This window comes from Marmota monax, unplaced genomic scaffold (genome assembly GCF_021218885.2).
Source record: "Marmota monax isolate L192 unplaced genomic scaffold, Marmota_monax_Labrador192_F-V1.1 WCK01_AAM20220418_F8-fsc00070, whole genome shotgun sequence".
In the NCBI taxonomy this organism is placed as follows: Eukaryota; Metazoa; Chordata; class Mammalia; order Rodentia; family Sciuridae; genus Marmota; species Marmota monax.
Genome location: NW_026692116.1, coordinates 7,881,285 through 7,899,735, shown reverse-complemented (window position 1 = coordinate 7,899,735; position 18,451 = coordinate 7,881,285). Strand labels below are relative to the sequence as shown.

At 34.0% G+C, this 18,451-nt stretch overlaps 1 protein-coding gene across 1 annotated transcript in view; it reads left to right on the top strand.

Moving 5' to 3' along the window:
- The window catches only part of Dpyd (dihydropyrimidine dehydrogenase), an 822,495-nt gene that overhangs the window by 329,845 nt on the left and 474,199 nt on the right, over positions 1–18,451 (top strand). Inside the window, exons 10-11 of the mRNA XM_046462335.2 lie at positions 470–639; positions 17,225–17,435. Coding sequence (XP_046318291.1) covers positions 470–639; positions 17,225–17,435 — 381 coding nt within the window. The remainder of the gene's footprint in view (positions 1–469; positions 640–17,224; positions 17,436–18,451) is intronic.

Here is an 18,451-nt window from a genome sequence, read left to right as displayed (position 1 = left end):
ATTAAATGTACTCTATAGCAGAGCTCTAGGTTAGAAATTGTATAAGATAATATATAAAGTAATTTAATGAAATGCTGAAAATTATTAACCCAAATCACAAGGATCATTTTCTTCTTCAAACAGAAAATTTTTAATGCAAAGCTAAAAATATTTATCAGGACTCTGATAGAGTTTTAATTGATTCATTACAGTTTATTATGACCTGAACTCTTCAAAATGTATTGTTGCAGTCCTTCTAGAAGGAAAAAAAAGGAGCTAAAGGTACTGACTATGAAATTACACATATGAGCATATTTTTAAAATGAGAATAAAACTGTCTTTCAATGAAGCAGAATAATTTGATAGTGACACTCCATCGTGGAAAACTGCAAGATGCAATTTTACACTGCTTTGAGTACAAGTATCTTTTGAGCTGTCATGCAGAAATGGTTTCTCTACTTGAAAATGGGGTTTTCCTTTCATCATTCAGGAATGTGCGCCTGTCACTCTCCATTGCCATCGATACAGGGAGCCGTGATTGTACTCGGAGCTGGAGACACTGCCTTTGACTGTGCAACATCCGCTTTACGTTGTGGAGCCCGCCGCGTGTTCATCGTCTTCAGAAAAGGCTTTGTTAATATAAGAGCTGTCCCGGAGGAGGTAAAATGGAACCATCAGGAAATATGGCGTTGTAATCCAGCAGATTTTTGGAAATGAAAACATTAATATGTACTCCTCCAATCTCAATAATTAGACTGGTCCTGCTTTTTCTAATTCAGGCATTCCAAAGGAAACGCATAATACTGTTTTGGATAAAATGAGAAATTTGTATTTCTCACGATACAAGTGCTTCTTTTTATCAATGTTAATATCCTTGGAACATATTCTATTTATCTAGTAACAGTGAAATGTGCTAAGTCTTTCATATCCTGAAAAATATTTTTTTATCATAATATGTATGGATATTAGAAGAATGCGGTAATTAGAAATATTTGGGACTTTCCAAAAGCTACTTTTATAAGCTTCATTCAAATATGCACACATGCACATGTACACACACGCACGCACGCACACACACACACACACATACACACATTCGTCAGCTCATTCTGCTGTGAAGCAAACAGAATGAGATTTCTGTGTAATTTTTTTAAATGGCTCTAATGTGAGCACTATTCATTTAATAGTTAACTTTCAAAAAATGACATATATTTAAAATCACTTCATTCTGACAGGTGACTGGTGACTAGTCTTGGGTGAGGCATCAGCCTGTTACATGTATTGTGCACCTCTCAAATTTTAATGGTATTAGAGAAAGATAATGCTTTGTAAAGGATATTAGTTCTGAGAACAAGAACCAAATGTATTTATAGAAAGATAAATTACTTATTTTATTCAAATCAGTTATGAATTTGATTTGCTTTAGAATGCCTGAACATGCTTGGAGTTTCTATACTAGCAAGAATTATAACCATAGTCAATAGGTGATTCGTCACATGTAGATTAATCACATTACAAAATAATCTCACTAAATTATCAGAGTCACCACTGGTTCACAGTTGGGTTTTATTTTATTTTATTGATTTTATTTTTATTTTTTTAAATACATGACCATGGCATGCATTACAATTCTTATTACACATATAGAGCATGATTTTTCATATCTTTGTTTATAAAGTATGTTCATGCCAATTCATTTCTTTATACATGTACTTTTTTGCATTACAATTCTTATTACACATATATACCACAATTTTTCATATCTCTGTTTGTATATACATTATGTTTACACCCAATTTATGTCTTCATACGTATACTTTGGATAATGATGTGTTTAAATGTCACTTTTCTTCTTGGTTTTTCCCCCATCTAATCTACCCCTTTACACTTAAAAAAAATCAAACATGGTCTCCTGATCATAGGAATTTTTTTATATTAAATTCTTAGTCATTAAATAGTATAGTCTTGTCATTTACAAATAAGAAAACAGCTACCATTAAGTTAAGGAATTTTCCACAGTTAAAAGAGGATAGGAGGACAAGAGCTAATCTTATTCATCTTTATGCATACCACAGGATCTGGCAAATAATAACTGTGAAATATGTTTCAAGCTAAGTATTTTGAATCTTGGTCATCTGATTTCTATATCAGGAAAGTTCTCATTACCAAAGGCTTACCCTTGAGGATCTGAAGTGGAAGATAAACCTGAATGGCAAAACTTACTTCACACTATGTATCATCATCATCTATGAGCAAGGGAAACTAGAAATTAAAGGTGGCTATGTCTTCCAACTAAAGTAAAAACAAGACAAAAAAATGATCAGATAATTACTTAAGAGTGTAGATATGGTTAATTATTTATTCATTTATTAATTCTATACTGATTGTCCACCTATTTTATACTAGGCATCATTCTAGACAATTTGAATGTAGCAGTAAATAAATCAGATAGAATCTCATGCTATCATGGAATAGGTTCTTGGTGAGGAAAGAAAACCAATAACTGAATAAATGAACTATCACCTCAATAGTATATTGTAAGGTAATTGTTTTATGGAAGAACTATTAATATGGGAGTATAAGGATTGTGTATGTGTATTAGGGTGAGAGCAGTAGTAGAAGAGAAGGCAGGATTTACCATCATATGCAGGGTGACCTGAAAGTCCTCTCTGATGAGAAGATTTTTAGTGTAGAAAGTAGGGAAATTGAGGTAAGTTGCATTCAAGAGAAACTTGCCAGGCCTAGCTAAATGCATTCACTCTAGATTGAAGAAGTCTCTTGGACATCTGGGAAGAAGAAAGTCAGTGTGGTTACAACAGGGTAAGAAGGGGTGGTATGTGGCATATTGGGTGAGGTCCTGTAGGCACTCATCAGGCCTTTTTAGCTTTCACCCTCTGGGAAAGAGGAAAACATGGGATTGTTCTGAGAAGTCAGTTATCAAGATCTGTTAAGTTTTAAAATTACCGTTGTATACAGTTTTACTCTGGGGTGGGGAGGCGGTGGCAGTCAGAAGCAAAGAGGCTGGTGAGTAGCTAATAAATAAGTAGGCAATTAGTCAATGTGACCAGCTTGAGGGAAGGAAAGAGTGAGAATCTAGATGTAGCTCAGTGGAGGCCAGAGCTAAGTGGGCTGAGTAATGAAATGCTGAGTACTGAAGTAGCAGTGGGTCCTTGGGATCACAGATCACAAGCCTGCAGTAGAGCTTTTGTAGAACTCAGTTTGATCTGGAGCTTAATGAAAGTCAAAAGAACAAATCTGGGGGTATTTATTTATTATTAGCTTACAGAAAACCACATTTTCTAAAACTACTTGACCTTGATCTCTAAGAGAGTAAGATTTATGATCATCTCTCTTGGTCACCCATATCTCCTTCTTTGCCTACCACAAGTAGGTCTCCATAGAAAGGGTGCAAGAAATGATTGTGGATTCCTGGAGGGAATCTGTACCCAAGGTTTCTAGTATCAGCCACGCAGGTTGGATGAATGCCATACCAGTAGGCAGGCCCTTGAGAGTTTATCTGGTAATTTGATGCAAAATTTCTCAATGTAAGATTAATAAATAATTTAGAGTGTGCCAGGATTTTAAGGTAGGGTCACTTGCCAGTATGTACAAATTTTTAGGATTGTAGACTTCTGGTATTTGTAGAAGTTCCAGGTTTAATCCATCATGGCCATTCCTTGATTTTGTATACATTCAAAGAAAGATGAAGATATTGCAGTAGTTACTTCCACTCTGAATCTAGGAAGTCAGAAGAATGGAAGTTAAGGTTTACATATCTGCTTCAAGATATGACTTTTGAAAGACTGTATCCTAGATCACATTTTAACCAACATAAAGAATGTAATACTGGATCCACCCAATTTATTTGTAGTTCTCCAATTTATCTTCTGTTTTCCATTCCAACTCATGCATACTTCCACCATATTAGGATATTTTACATTCCATGAGGAGCAGGGAGTTTCCTCACATATGTATATGATTTAACCATCTTGGCCTCTTGAGTAAAATTTGGAAGTAAAATATTTTGTCCATTATTAAATTGCCTCACCATCAGGCAAGTCATCATGTATATGTCCAAAACTAATTTCTCATCATTTGAAGCTGAATTTCTCATTCACTGATAGAGGGCAATACAGAACAATATAATTTTTTTCATCTTCTAGAGACAATTGTAAATTATTACAGAGGCTAGTTATATAGAACATGGAATCATTTGAGATTATATATGTTACCAATATTATTGGATACAGAAAATTTTTAATCTTCAAAACTAGGTAGCACCACTCAGTAGATTCTGCAATGATAAACACATTCAATTTCTCAAATGCAGAAGTTCTCAAATTTAGTGTGCACTAAAATCACCTGGAGAGCTTGCTAAGCACAGATTGCCAAATCTTACCTCTAGAGTTCTGATTCAGTGGGTCTGGGGTGTGCCTGAGAATTTGCATTTTTAACTAGTTCCCTGATGATGCTGATGCTGCTTGTCCACTGCTCTAATGTATCATCCACGTAGTTCCCAGCTGTCTAATCAGAGCCATAAGCAGTATGCTGTATAGATGCACTTTCCATCTTAGTTAAGAAAGCATTAATGCTAAAGGATATAGGTTTGATGAAATGAAGAGAGGGAGGCATCATCAGCATATTGATGTAATTCTGATTCCAAATGTCTTTCAGGCTCCCTTGTGGCCTCACACACATACTAAATAGGATGCTGCTGACAAACTAGCGCTTCTCAGCCGTGGGTCCTTAGGGAAACCAGCCAATCACTCAGCACTATCCTCTAAGAAGATGAGGAAAAATCTGTTAATAATTCCCTCCAGTACTTTCTGCAAGCTTAAATAGGTGAGATTAAATTTCACAGGATAACAGAATCCCCCAAAATGCTGGTATTAAAAGCTGTTGACAGATCAGATAAAACTGCAAGAATGCTTTAGGCAGTTGGGAATCCCTAAAAGGAGGCATGAAGGTCAGGACTCAACAGACCTGCTTGAATTGATAAATTCAAAGGCTAAGGTTGGAGAAGGACTTTGTAGGTCTTGTTAATTATTACTGAGAAGGATATGGTACAAAATTAGTTTTAATATCATGCCCCATGCACAAAGAATATTTCAAGAATCTATTGTACATATGTTCAATTTCCAAACAGCAGCAACATTTAATAGAGCCTTAAGTCTGCTATATTGTCATGGAGTCTCTATAGTATTCCTTAGGATCTCTTAGATTCCCCCTGTTTGTTTGTCAAGGTGTTAACTGGTTTAACTTTGATGTACCTGTTTCCCATCTTTTCACTATTCAGAGGGTCAAGTGTCTTGATAATTCATGCTACTTTATCATTACAGTAATATGAATAATCATACTGGATTGTTTGCTGTCACATTTTTTTCTTTATCTGTTAGTGTAACTCTAAAATAATACATTTCTATTTGAAAACTTGCCTTTTCACTGAATCCTTCTGATACAATCCAGCAGGCCTCATAATGGATCACTCTTGTGGCATGACTTGCAGGCCTCCTATCAGAAAGATTTAATATCAAATGACCATGCTAAAGCTTTATAAGTTTTATTCTCTATATCTTGTTAGCTAAACATGCATTTTTCTGCAAATAACTGATACTTCCTAGTTTTTATTCAATAACAAGAAATATGAAACTGGGACTATTTTTACAAAATGACCTCTTAAAACCGAAAAATTTAATTTCACTTTGTAAGGGTATTGATTACAACAGCTTTTCAGCATTTGGCACCTGCACATCATTTGAGTGGCTCTTCTTCATGGAAAGTGATCAGAGAGATATTAGCATGGTTGGCTATCTGTGAGTAAGCTAAAAACAAACAAATAAATACATACGAACTCTCTAGGTAAACAAAGTTTATTAATAATGTTGGGAACTCCCTGGTACTAAGATAGTAAGTACATCTTTCATATTTTTGATGACAGGAGAATGACATACCAAGACAATGTGTATTTACCTTCATGAAAATTATAAAAATTCAATGTAGTGTTAGGCTCGGTGGTACATACCTGTAATCCCAGAAGCTCAGGAGGCTGAGGAATGAGGATCAGAATTAAAAGCCAGCCTCCACAAAAGTGAGGTGCTAAGCAATTCAGTGAGACCCTGTCGCTAAATAAAATACAAAATAGGGCTGGGGATGTGGCTCAATGGTTGAGTGTCCTTGAGTTTAATCCTAGTTACCACCGCCCCCCTCAATTTAATATGGTATGAAAAATTAGTGTGAAATAGTCAAAAACGAACTAACTAAAAGTTGAAGCACTTAGTTCAAGGTTATGTATTCTAGTCTGAGTATGGTCATCTATAAAATTAGTGTTGTAAATACATCAGTGTTTCTTCCATTCCCCAAGTTTTATATTTTTTAGTATTTAAAGATGTGAGTGATATAGAATTTGAACAAGAAGGCTCTCTCTCTTCATGGAATGACAACTCTATATTGAAAGTTTTTGCAGTATCTGTAAATATCACACTAGAAACAAGTTTCAATTAACGTATCCCAGTTAGCTGGTGAGTAAAAATCTATCATATTCAAGATATGGATATACCAAAGAAACTGACAGATGATGTTGTCAGAATTCTAGACTATCTATGATAATTCAGATGGGACATGCTGCAACTAAGTCAGAAGCTAGATAAATCTTGTGCTCATTCAAGGTTATGTATTTTAAAAGTTATTAAAGCTATTTTCAAAATTCTGTGGGATAGCTGGAAACTTTATATCTTTTAAAAATGTTTCAAATCTCATTTCACATATATGTATATACAAATATATATATATATATACACACACACACACACACACACATACATATATACACATATCTGTATGCATGTGTGTGTATTTGTGTGTATATATGTCATATCTATCTAACAATAATGTTTGTTATTGTATTAACTTTTTGTGAAAATTAGAATCCCTCTTTCTTCGGCTTTCTAATGTCTTCTTTTCTGATTAATAAATAAAAAATTAAAATGTAATTTTTAGAGCTTATTAAGTACACATCAGTTAACATATACCAAATGACAAAAATAAAACCATACATAAATTATCAAAAAAGTACTTATCATTCTATTTAAAATTATTTTTCAGTGATGGATTTATTCATTATGGGTCTGCCCAAATGTCATTTTCTTTTTGAATACTTCCTTAATTCCCTCACAAATTAATTTTTCCCTCCTTTGTGCTTTGTGGCTCTTTATGCTTCCTGCTAATATAGAACTTATCTCATAAGGTAACTATTATTTTTTATTCATCCCTTAAGTTAAATTGCAGTCTTCATCCATGCATGGGTTCTTTCCACTTGGCATCTGACTTAAAATATCAAACAGTCTTGAGTTCAGTGCAGCAGATCAGTGACACATGTTGATTAAACCAATATATTAAGGGCATCAAAATTCTCTTTGGAAGACTTTAAGTGAATATTAAATATGGAAACTACATAGCATGTGTGTATCTCAAATTATCAATTCCTTTTACATAAATAATTATTTTTAAAATTGAACTGTGAAAATCATTAGTTTCTCATGATATGATGTCAAACTAATATTAAAAGTATATTAAAAATAATTATCCTTGGTTCCAGTCTCTTAAAAGATAACTGAAGATAGGGAAAACAAAGAAAAAGAAAATATGACCAAGCAATAAATTAAAAAGTAAGAATTTATTTAAAAAAGGTATAAAATCAGAGTGGTTTCAGACATTGAAGAAGAAGAGAGGATCCTGATTTGAAGAGAATTCACTGGTGTTTCACCAGTGAAAAAGATATTTTGAAAACACCAAGATATGTAGGACATAATTCTGTAAGATATTTCAATAGCAGCCAGGAATTCTTGACTTCAGCACAATCTAAGATGAGGAGTAATAAGAGCTAGTCAGGTTTAAGAAAATGTCATCAATTATAAATGAATGATGTTTTAAAATATTTCATTTTCTTTGAAGAAATCTATTTTATGATAGCTGTGCAAAGGCATTCTAAACCTCTCAAGTAGGCCTAACTTTGCATTTCTGGGGTTTACCACTCAAACAGTGACACAGTAAAACTGGTAAGGACTACGTTTATCCAATGTGTAGTAGAACTCACATTTGGAGAAATGTTTAGGTTCAAGATTCTTCCATTTTGAAGAGTTTGAAGTGAAAACATATCATGAATCTAGCCACTTAGTCCATAGCAGTTACTAAAAGAAGAAACCTCCACTTGTGATTTTAGCAAACTTTTTGCATAGTTAAAATAATTATTGCAATTTTGCTTCTATTGTCCACAGATTAGTAAATATGTCAAATTTTTCTGTATCCTATCACTGTGAATCTATGTGCCAAAAATTATAAAATATTTAAAAAACTGCTTAGTAAATTAAGGAAGATGAGATCTTTGTAGGTTTACAGAATTTGGTATCTTTCCTTCATCCTTTTGGAGAAATAAGATAACTAGAAGATTGGATTATGAAATCAAACTCATGAATTAGAGAAAGAATTTGTATCAAGCTTTTTTAATAATTTCAAGGTTACAAATAAATGCAAGGTATCAGGCAAAAGAAGAGAGGAAATGCTGGCTCACCAATGGGGATCTGCTCTATAGCATGTTTACAACGGTTAACCAAGTCACTTTCATGTTTGAGCTAATCTCTTTTACCTCATCTACATACTTTTCTTCTCCAAAGGAAAGATTAGATTTCATACCAGAACTTTGTTGTTAACTAATTCTTTCACAGAGATTAATTCCTATGTATCCTTCAAGATTAGCTGCACAGTTAGCTTATATAATACCTTATCTAGGCTGCCCTTTCTTGACCTGTAATACTAGTGTGAAATTTTTTATGTGCCATTACAGTACAGTATATGTGCTCAAGATAAAGATTCTTACTTGACTATACTTTACTAAGGTCCCTGAACCTTCTCTAAGACCCACCTCTGCACTTCCTTGTAAAATCCAGTTTTAACTAAGACCTATGCTAAATCAGTTTAGCAAGAAAACTTTATCCTTGATATCCGTCTACCCTTGATATACCTTAGTTGAGAGTTTAACTGCAAACACAGCATGAGCAAGTAGGAATTTAGCCACAGAGAGGCTAGTGGACAAAAACCAGATTCTTTCTAAAGACAGGATGAGGTGATCAGACATCACCTCAGGTATAGTAGGAAATGAGGAACCAGATTAAGTACTAAGGGTGATTATATATTGAGAGTAGAGGATTTTCTCTAAACTGACTTGACAGGTTTTGTAAGAAATCTTGGAAGTGTACAAATGAACCTAGGAAAAGGGTTAGAGATTTATTAAAAATTTTGGTCAAGCAAGTAATTTCTTAAAGAAACATTTCAGTTTATTTAAATTGTTAACCATAATGAGAAATCTAATTTTTAGCTAGTACCAGAGAATGGATTTAACTGGTGCTTAAGAAAACAGATTCTACATAGGATCCTCAGAGACAGAAAAGGGACAAAGCCCCAATATTAAGCAAATAAAACTCCTGTTTCAAATAATTCAAAAATTGATTTATATTACACATTCCTTTTTTAATAGTTAGAAAATGCAGATTTAACAAAGGTAGCCATATTCTATATACAATACCAAATATAACTATGCAAATACAATAAACTGTCAGTCTGTTATCTACAATCCCACTGTTTAGCTCTCAAACCTTAAGTCCCTGAACTGAATAAAGATTAAAAAGGGTTAAAAGTTTAAAACAGCTACTGCCACATTCCAGATAAAAGGATGCAACCCGAACATTAACCTAACAACAATAGATTTAACCTAAAACTTTTCAAAAAACCTGTAACATCATTGCATTATTTTTAGTGGAAAATTAGGGATTATTTGGCAATATTGTCAAGCAAATAGTTTTGTTTCTTTGTCGTGTTACACAGTGAACACAGCGGCTTATTTTCTTAATCTAGAAGATCTTTAAAGGTGGGATTATTTTATTAATGCAGCACCTAACATTTTTTTTTTGGTACATAGAGATACTTAATAAATGTTTCCTTAAATTTATGCCTGAATGGAACTGTATAGCTACAAATGCTTGAAGTATATACAATAATTTACTGATAAAATGTGATAATGTTTTTTTTAGGATTACCACTGGCCAAAGAAGATTACCAAATTTCTTATTCATATAGCATTTTTGAAGTCTTTCTATTCTTACAGAATTGGTAAACTATTAAATGCATTGCTATCAGAGAATAATTTTTTCAAAGAATAGTATTTCTTCATTTTGCTTCTTAAACTTTGTCATATTAGAAGTTATTCCAGAATTTAATGTATGCTGGCTTTCAGTTCTGCTCATTATAGTTTATAACCTATGCTTACTTTGCCTATATGCAATCTAAAAATGAGTTGACATCATGCTTTTAATTATAGTAAATTAAGTTGTTTCATAATTTCTACAGTATGATGCCTGTAATATTAATCAGACCAAATCATCACATTACATAAAGTTAATCATTAAAATGATGATCGTTATTGCATGCTATAGCACACTATTTTTATTTCACTCAGCATCAACCACATATCTTTCTTGCATATTGAAGAGAAAATCAAAGCTAAGAAAAATGTTTTTTTCACCATCCTTATACCATGTGAAAAGCAAGTGACAAACTGATTTATAGAACCTAAACAATGAAACCTTATAGTTGCTTACTACTTTATTCCCTTGAGTGATTACTAATAGTGATAAGGACAAGAAAGGTTTTCAAGTATGCTTGATACACCATTTGTCTCTCATAAGAAAGGGCTCCATCAAACAAATGTGTGTGTGTGTGTGTGTGTGTGTGTGTGTGTGTGGAAAGAGAGAGAGAGAGAGAGAGAGAGAGAGAGAGAGAGAGAGAGAGAAAGAGCATTCCATGAACATATTCCAAATTTGCAGAATATTTTAATAACTAAAATCTAGGTGTCATAAATCAAAATTGCTGATTACTAATGACTATTGACAAACATTTGGTGTTAAAAGGCACTAACACTGAGACCTGTGAATTATTTTTCACAGATAGCTAATACAACTTGAATAACAAAACATTAAGTCTTTTGCATACGGTTAGAACTACTGATTAATCTGCTCTATCATTTTCTGATGGCTGAGTAACTGACAACTGAGGAGGAACAACATTTTCTTTTATATTTTTATCCTCACAATGTAGGATGATCTGGCCACGCAGAAGACTCTGCATTCCCCATTTTAATTGCATTAGGATGGGTTGGATTTTCATTCAATTTAATGCTAGATGAGTGTCTTTTCATTAATTTGAATATCCTCCAGATGTCATAATAATTTGTCATTTTCCTGGTAAATAAATCTTTGTTTAAGATCTACTCTATGCCAATCATTTTGATAGACACAGATAGAGCTGTGTTCTATCTTGATGCCCCTCCATAGGGCATATTGGCTAGTGTATATTCGGATTTGTTTGGCATCCCTATGAGTGTCCATTTGCTTATTCTTACCAACTATTGATTATTTGAATATCACTTCTGGACACTGGGGATAGAAAGTTAAATAAGATATTCTTTCACGCTTTGTTTTTTGTGATGGAGTTTACTATTTAGCAAATAAACTTAGTTAAATGATATTTATATTTCCACTTTTTATCTTGAGATAATGTGTTCTATGTCTCTCCTCTCCACTTTGCAAAGTGATACTCATTTTGTTCCAAACTTAACACTTTCTCTAGATTCACTGAGTCTTCATCAACTCATTAACAACACTGGGTTCAGAACTCCATTCCTTAATTCCTATATTTCATGACTTGACAGTATCTCTGCACTTACTTAGACTGGGAAGCTCAACTCATCTCTTCCCACTGAGCACAGCCTTTATCTAGCCAGACAACCTCTTGACCAACGACTAGATTCATTTCTGTTCCATTTTGCCTTGTTGTATGTACAGCCACTAGAATCATAAGTCACATTCTTTCATGCTCTGTGTTCTGTAGTTGTCCTACAAATGGAGAACAAATAGAATTCAGTTGCAGTTTAGTTTCAGCCAAATGAGGGTTTCAGCTAAGCTTTGCCTTTCTTTAATATGTCTTTGTTATCTCTGAGTCTGTTTCTTTTTTACAGCTCGAGTATCCCTTATCTGAAATGCTTAAGACCAGAAGCTTTTCAGATTTGGGGGTTTATTAAAACTCTGGAACATTTGAATATACATAATGAAGTGTCCTGAGAATGGGACCCAGGATTGAACATGACATCCATTTATGTTTCATATACAACTCATACATGTAGCCTGAATGTAATTTGAAACAACATTTTTGCATGAAGATAATTTCAAATTTCAAATAATGTTTTTTTAGTATGTCTAAAAAAACTTTGAGACCAACACATAAGGTTAGGTATGGAATTTTCCATTTTTGACACCTTTTCAGTGGTCAGAAGTTTTGGATTTTGCAGTATTTTGTTTTTAAATTTTCAGACAAGGAATAGTCAACCTGTAATACTTTCTCATATACTGGTATTCAAGTGAGGTCAGAAAGGAACAGAGTGCCTGAGGCTGAGTACTAAATCTGTAAAGGCATACTTATTCACTGTGTTGTATTGTCCTTTTAGTTACAATGGAGAAACAAAGTTAGTTTGAAATTAATTATTTTTAATTTATTCTAATTTTTTATATATGACAGCATTATAATTCATATTACACATATGAATTATGTGAATTATGAATTTTTCATAGCTCTGGTTGTACACAAAGTAGTGTTACACTATTCTTGTCTTTATACGTGTACTTAGTGTAATGATGTCTATTTCATTCCACGGCCTCTCCTACCCACATGTGCCCTCCCTTCCCCTCTCACCCCTCTGCCCTATCTAGTGTTCCTCTAATCCTCCAATGTTCCCACCCCCAACCCCATCATGAATCAACATCCTTGTATCAGAGAAAACATTCCACATTTGGTTTTTTGGAATTTGCTAATTCACTTACCATTCATTATATTCTTCAACTTCATCCATTTACCTGCAAAGGGCATTATTTTATTCACTTTTATTGCTAACTAATATTCCATTGTGTATATATACCATATTTTCTTTATCCATTCATCAACTGACAGGCTTCTAGTTTGGTTCCACAGTTCAGCTATTGTGAATTGTGCTGCTATAAACATTGATTGTCCCTGTAGTATACTATTTTTAAGTCTTTTGGATATAGATCAAGGAGTGGGATAGCTGGGTCAAATGGTGCTTCCATTCACAGTTTCCCAAGTATTTTCCATATTACTTTCCATGTTGGCTGCACCAGTTTGCAGTTCCACCAGCAAAGTATGAGTGTGCCTTTTCCCACACATACTCGCCAACATTTATTGTTGTTTGTATTCTTAATAGCCATCATTCTGACTTGGGTGCCATGAAATCTTAGAGTAGCTTTGATTTGCATTTCTCTAATTGATAGAGATGTTGAACATTTTTTCATATATTTGTTGATTGATTGGATATCATCTGCTGAGACGTGTTTGTTCAATTCCTTGGCCCATTTATTGATTGGGTTATTATTATTTTTTTGGTGTTAAGATTTTTGAGTTCTTTATATATCAAAGAGATTAGTGCTCTATCTGATGTGCATATGGTAAAAATTTGCTCCAAAAATATAGGCTCTCTGTTCACCTCACTGATTGTTTCTTTTGCCTCTAAATTACTCTATAATGTGTATCTCCCTCACCCTCTCCTTTTCTACTTCCTAATTAGGAACCTTTCTGTCCAGAGGTCTTTTGTGTGTTGCACTCTGTTGACTGCGCACCTGCCATGGAGGGCTGTTTTGTATTGGGCAGTCACTCTTCGGAGTTAGCTGCTGCTGGAGATTGGGGGTATTAGAAACTATGTGTACCTGTCTATCCAGTGTTCCAAACAGGTTGTTGTCCCAACTAAAGATGGTGATGGAGGTGACTCAAGATGAAGGCTGCTGTTTTCAGCGATGGGGTTTTGGGTCAGGTGGGGGGAGCCAGGTGATAGTATTGTTCGAACCTGTCAGAGATGGGTCTGTAGTGTGCAGTGTTGTGGCTGTTGGCTTTCTTCAGAGCTTGTGAATTCCCCAGTGCAGGCAGGCTATCTTGAGTAGGGGACTATGGCAGTAGCTGCTGAGTCCCAAGATGTAGACAACCAGGGAAGTCCCACTGGTAGATGGGGGTCTCCTTGGGAGTGGTGACTGGAGTTCCTGCGTGTGGGCAGGGGCTGAGTGTTCTGCATGGGCGTGGTGTCTGGGAATTCTGCACGCTGGTGCTGATGCCAGTGGTCCCACTAAGGTACCCTTGAGACCTGTGTGGGCGACTAGTCCCAGTCGAGAGTCCTGCTCTAATGCTGAGATTGGGGCCCTGTGCAGCACGGTGGCCGGGATTAGCAGTGGAGGGAGTCCTCTATAACTCTCAGCAAAGCAGTGTTCCCACTTGTTGAGACCTGGGTCACAGAGTGTCACAGAATGCAGCCTCCCTCTGGCCCGCCATCTTGGATCCCTCTGAAATTAAATATTTTAATAACTAAAAACTAGGTGTTATAAAGTATCTTCAATGTGAAGATGAAAATTTACATATAAAACACATTTAAAAACCCATTATCAATATTATAATTGTTATCTCATTAGATAGATTTATTAAATAGATGCTGATGTAAATTCTTACTTGTTATTATATTTTAAGATTTTATTTTAAAATCTTAAAAAGTTTTTGATGTTAGCTAAACCTAATTTTTGTTTCCCAAATTTAGTACCAATTTCTCAAAAAGTATGAGATTATCTATATATAATAATAGGTAGTAAGAATTAGTACACAAGAAAGTTGGAATAGTACAAACCAGTTCCTAAATCAGTCTCCAAAAATGTGTCACAGAGTTTTGTATTTTATGTTCTCCACAGAAAATAGAACCATTATAAATACGCATGGTGTATTGATTTATTTAAATTGTAAACATTTGATGTTGTTATTCAATCAAGTGTGGCATTATCATTAAAATTTAGCATCACTTGACATTTTGGAAACACAATAAACTTGTTTATATTGATAAGTTATAAGGTGTTTTATTATGCAAATATGACAGAATAGATACAGAACATATATCTTACATACCGGTGCCATTTTTATTTTGTAATTCAAATTATTTAAGAATGGTTTGCCTTCTAGAAATCATACAATTTTATTTTATAGGAAATTAAAGAGGGGTCTCAGATTTGTCTTTGTCCTTCATTTATTTAGACTTTTTTTAAAATTGAACTACCTTTCTTTTTTGAAAACAGTCTCAATGCCAAGCTGCAGTGAATACTTGAATGGTTGTGGGGAAAGTAAATTCAGAGAATAGCAACTATGTATAAATAACTTTTATTTGTGAGTTCCATAGACCAATCCTTTTTTAGGCACTTTACATTTCTGACTTATTCTAAATAGCATTGCATACTAATTAATTAGATACTGTTATCCCCACCTTACATACAAGGAACCTATCCCAAAGAAGCAGTAGAAGCACATTGGAAACCTGATTTAATTTCACTTACTTGTAATCTCCCTCTTTAAGGACTTACCAGTTTTGGATCCACTGATTTGTGTTACTACCGGCATATCTATTATTTTAGTATTATTTTTTATTTTTTTGTGGTACTGCAAATGAAACCCAGGGCTTTGCATAGGCCCCACAATTGCTCTATCTTTGAGCCTATATCCAATTGCTCTACCCCACCCTCTATCCGTTATTCTTTCTATTATGAATTTCTTAATTTAATGATGAAAAGGGAAATGTATATATAATTATGTACATGGTTCAATTTTTAAGACTTTAAAGGGAAATGCTTTGAAAATAATCTAAATAAGACATAGACTGAATAGTGTCATGCAAATATATAGACTAAGGTTTCCAAACTGTTTATTTTATATTCTCTCCCACCTTGGGAGTCTTTTAAAGTACTTTTTCCTAATCATAATTCCTTTATAAATTTAATACCATAAATTTGCTGTGTACCTGTTTATGTGCTATAGCTCTTTGGGGCAACATTACTATCATTGAGAAAGCATGGTATAGACTACTGAAGATTTGAGTCAGTCAGCTATAGTCTAATAAGACAGTGATTCACAAAAGAGCATCCCCTGGACCAGAAACAGAGCATCAGCTAGGATTTGTTAGGCATGAAAATTCTCAAGCCTTACCCAAATCTTCAGAATTAGAAATTCCAGAGGTGGGTGGTGCCATGCAGTCTCTTTTAATAAGCCCCCTGGTGATTCTGATGTGTGCTGAACGAGGTAACTCTGAGTATTGACAGATTTCTGAAAGATGAGTCCAACATTGAACAAGTTACTTTATTTCTTAGTTTTTCCATCTTTATTCAGCTCACATAACTCTTGATTTGACACCTCACACACGTACCTTCTCAATTTCACTCATCAGAGGTCCTACTGAGAATCCACCTGGATTCCACATGGATAGAAAAAGCATCTTCAATAGCACTTCTCTACTTTGAAAAAATGTTTTAAGAACAGTCAACATACTAGTTCAGATTACATTGACAAAGACCTTCGTCCCTCCCCCAAAGTGGAAAATAATCAAATAAATAAATGTTAACATTCTATATAAATCAGTATCTTTATATAGATATGAAAAACCAGAGTATCTTATTCCTCATTTTATGGCAGAACAAATTTTAGAAGAGACAGGGAAGAAATGGAAATTCGTCACTAGGAGTGGGCTTGTTTCTCTTTCTTCAGATTTACATTTAAATATTTGTACTTTTATAAAAGGAAGAATATTTTAACAAAAATACTTTTGTTAAAAGTATTTCTTAGTTCCACAGTTTCTCTAGTTTTCTTTTCTTCTACATACTATTCTAATCTGTACTTGCACAGATTGGCTCACCCACTTCATTGACTTTTTTCCAGCTTCAATATGCACAACCTGTTAATAATTGGAATATTTATTTTCAAATGTGGCACAATTTAAAAGAAAGCTTAATTTATAAGAATAAAAGCATAAGAAGACCAGGCTACTATAGGCATAAAACTCATATCACCTACAATAGGGCATGCAAAACCTAGAATGTGACAAATATCTTAAGATGCCGTGATCTATAAACTTTCATCCCAGTTCCAATCAAAGACTCCTTGACTTAGGGATTTGCCAAATGTGAATAGCTTATAATGGAAACTCAGTGTTGGTACAAGAAAAAGCTTCATGTCGACTTAAATATTATATGTGTTAGTATGTATATTTGAAATAAAGTCAAATATTGTTTATATTTTTAAAATCAAGTGTTTTTTTCTCCATTCTGTTTTGTTTTAGATGGAGCTGGCTAAAGAAGAAAAGTGTGAATTTTTGCCTTTCCTTTCCCCACGGAAAGTTATAGTAAAAGGCGGAAGAATTGTTGCGATGCAATTTGTTCGGACAGAACAAGATGAAGCTGGAAAATGGAAAGAAGATGAAGACCAGATAGTCCAACTGAAAGCTGATGTGGTCATCAGTGCCTTTGGTTCAGTTCTGAGTGATCCTAAAGGTACATTGCTTGGGAGATGAAATGTGCTATGCAATTGCCTGTTATTTTAGTGCCCCAATAATTTCCAGCTTTCAGGAAATTGATTTTCACCTAAACACCCATTTTTCTTCTTCTGGTGGGGAGTACAAACGATCTTGATATAAAATACTTAAAAGTTTTAATTAACATGCACATAGAATTATTTTTAAAGTGGTAAAAAGAAAAAAAGAACATTGATCTTTCTTTTAAGCTGACAGCCAAAACACATATTCCACTTTATAAAGATGTTTGCCTTCTTTTCTATTTAGCAATGATTGTTTCTTCAACTGGACTAATTTAAGAAAATGTAGCAGAGGTTGGAACAGCCAATCTTCAAAGATGCAGACAAATAACGATCTAATGAATGACCAAAACCAAAATTCATGTTTATTACCATAATCATGCCAAACCATCACCAGAACATCAACTTTATCAAATTATAAAGTTCACAGTCCCTTGTTTAGTCTGGATGGCATAACCAGATGAGCTAAGGAAGAACAAAATGCTTAAAAATACAATGGAAGAGAAAATGTTTTATGTAGCATTTTAGTTGAATAGTTCATTGTGTTATACTTCCTCTACATTTATATTTAGTACCTTTGTGGCCTATCATTGATGAAAGTTGTAATACCAAGGCACTTTGATTTGGCAAATCCTCTGCCTTTTAATTCACACTGTTCAAATGACAACATTTCTGAAAGGGAAATAAAAGATGTTTTTCTAGCTAAGAGATGCATTGGGAATAATGATAACAAAATATTGAAACCTGAAGATTCCTGTGATGTACTACTATACCCATGCAAAAAGTATGTATTGTGTCTGAAACAGGAACAGATGCATTCCTGCAAATGTGCAGTTTTATGCAACAGATAAGTAAAAATTGAACTAGTCATTAAGATATTTTATCTGTAGGATAACAAACTTCTTGGTATTTTGAAACACCCAGATGTTTAGTGTCATCAAGATAAATGTTTTCAAATAGCTGGATGATGGCCTGA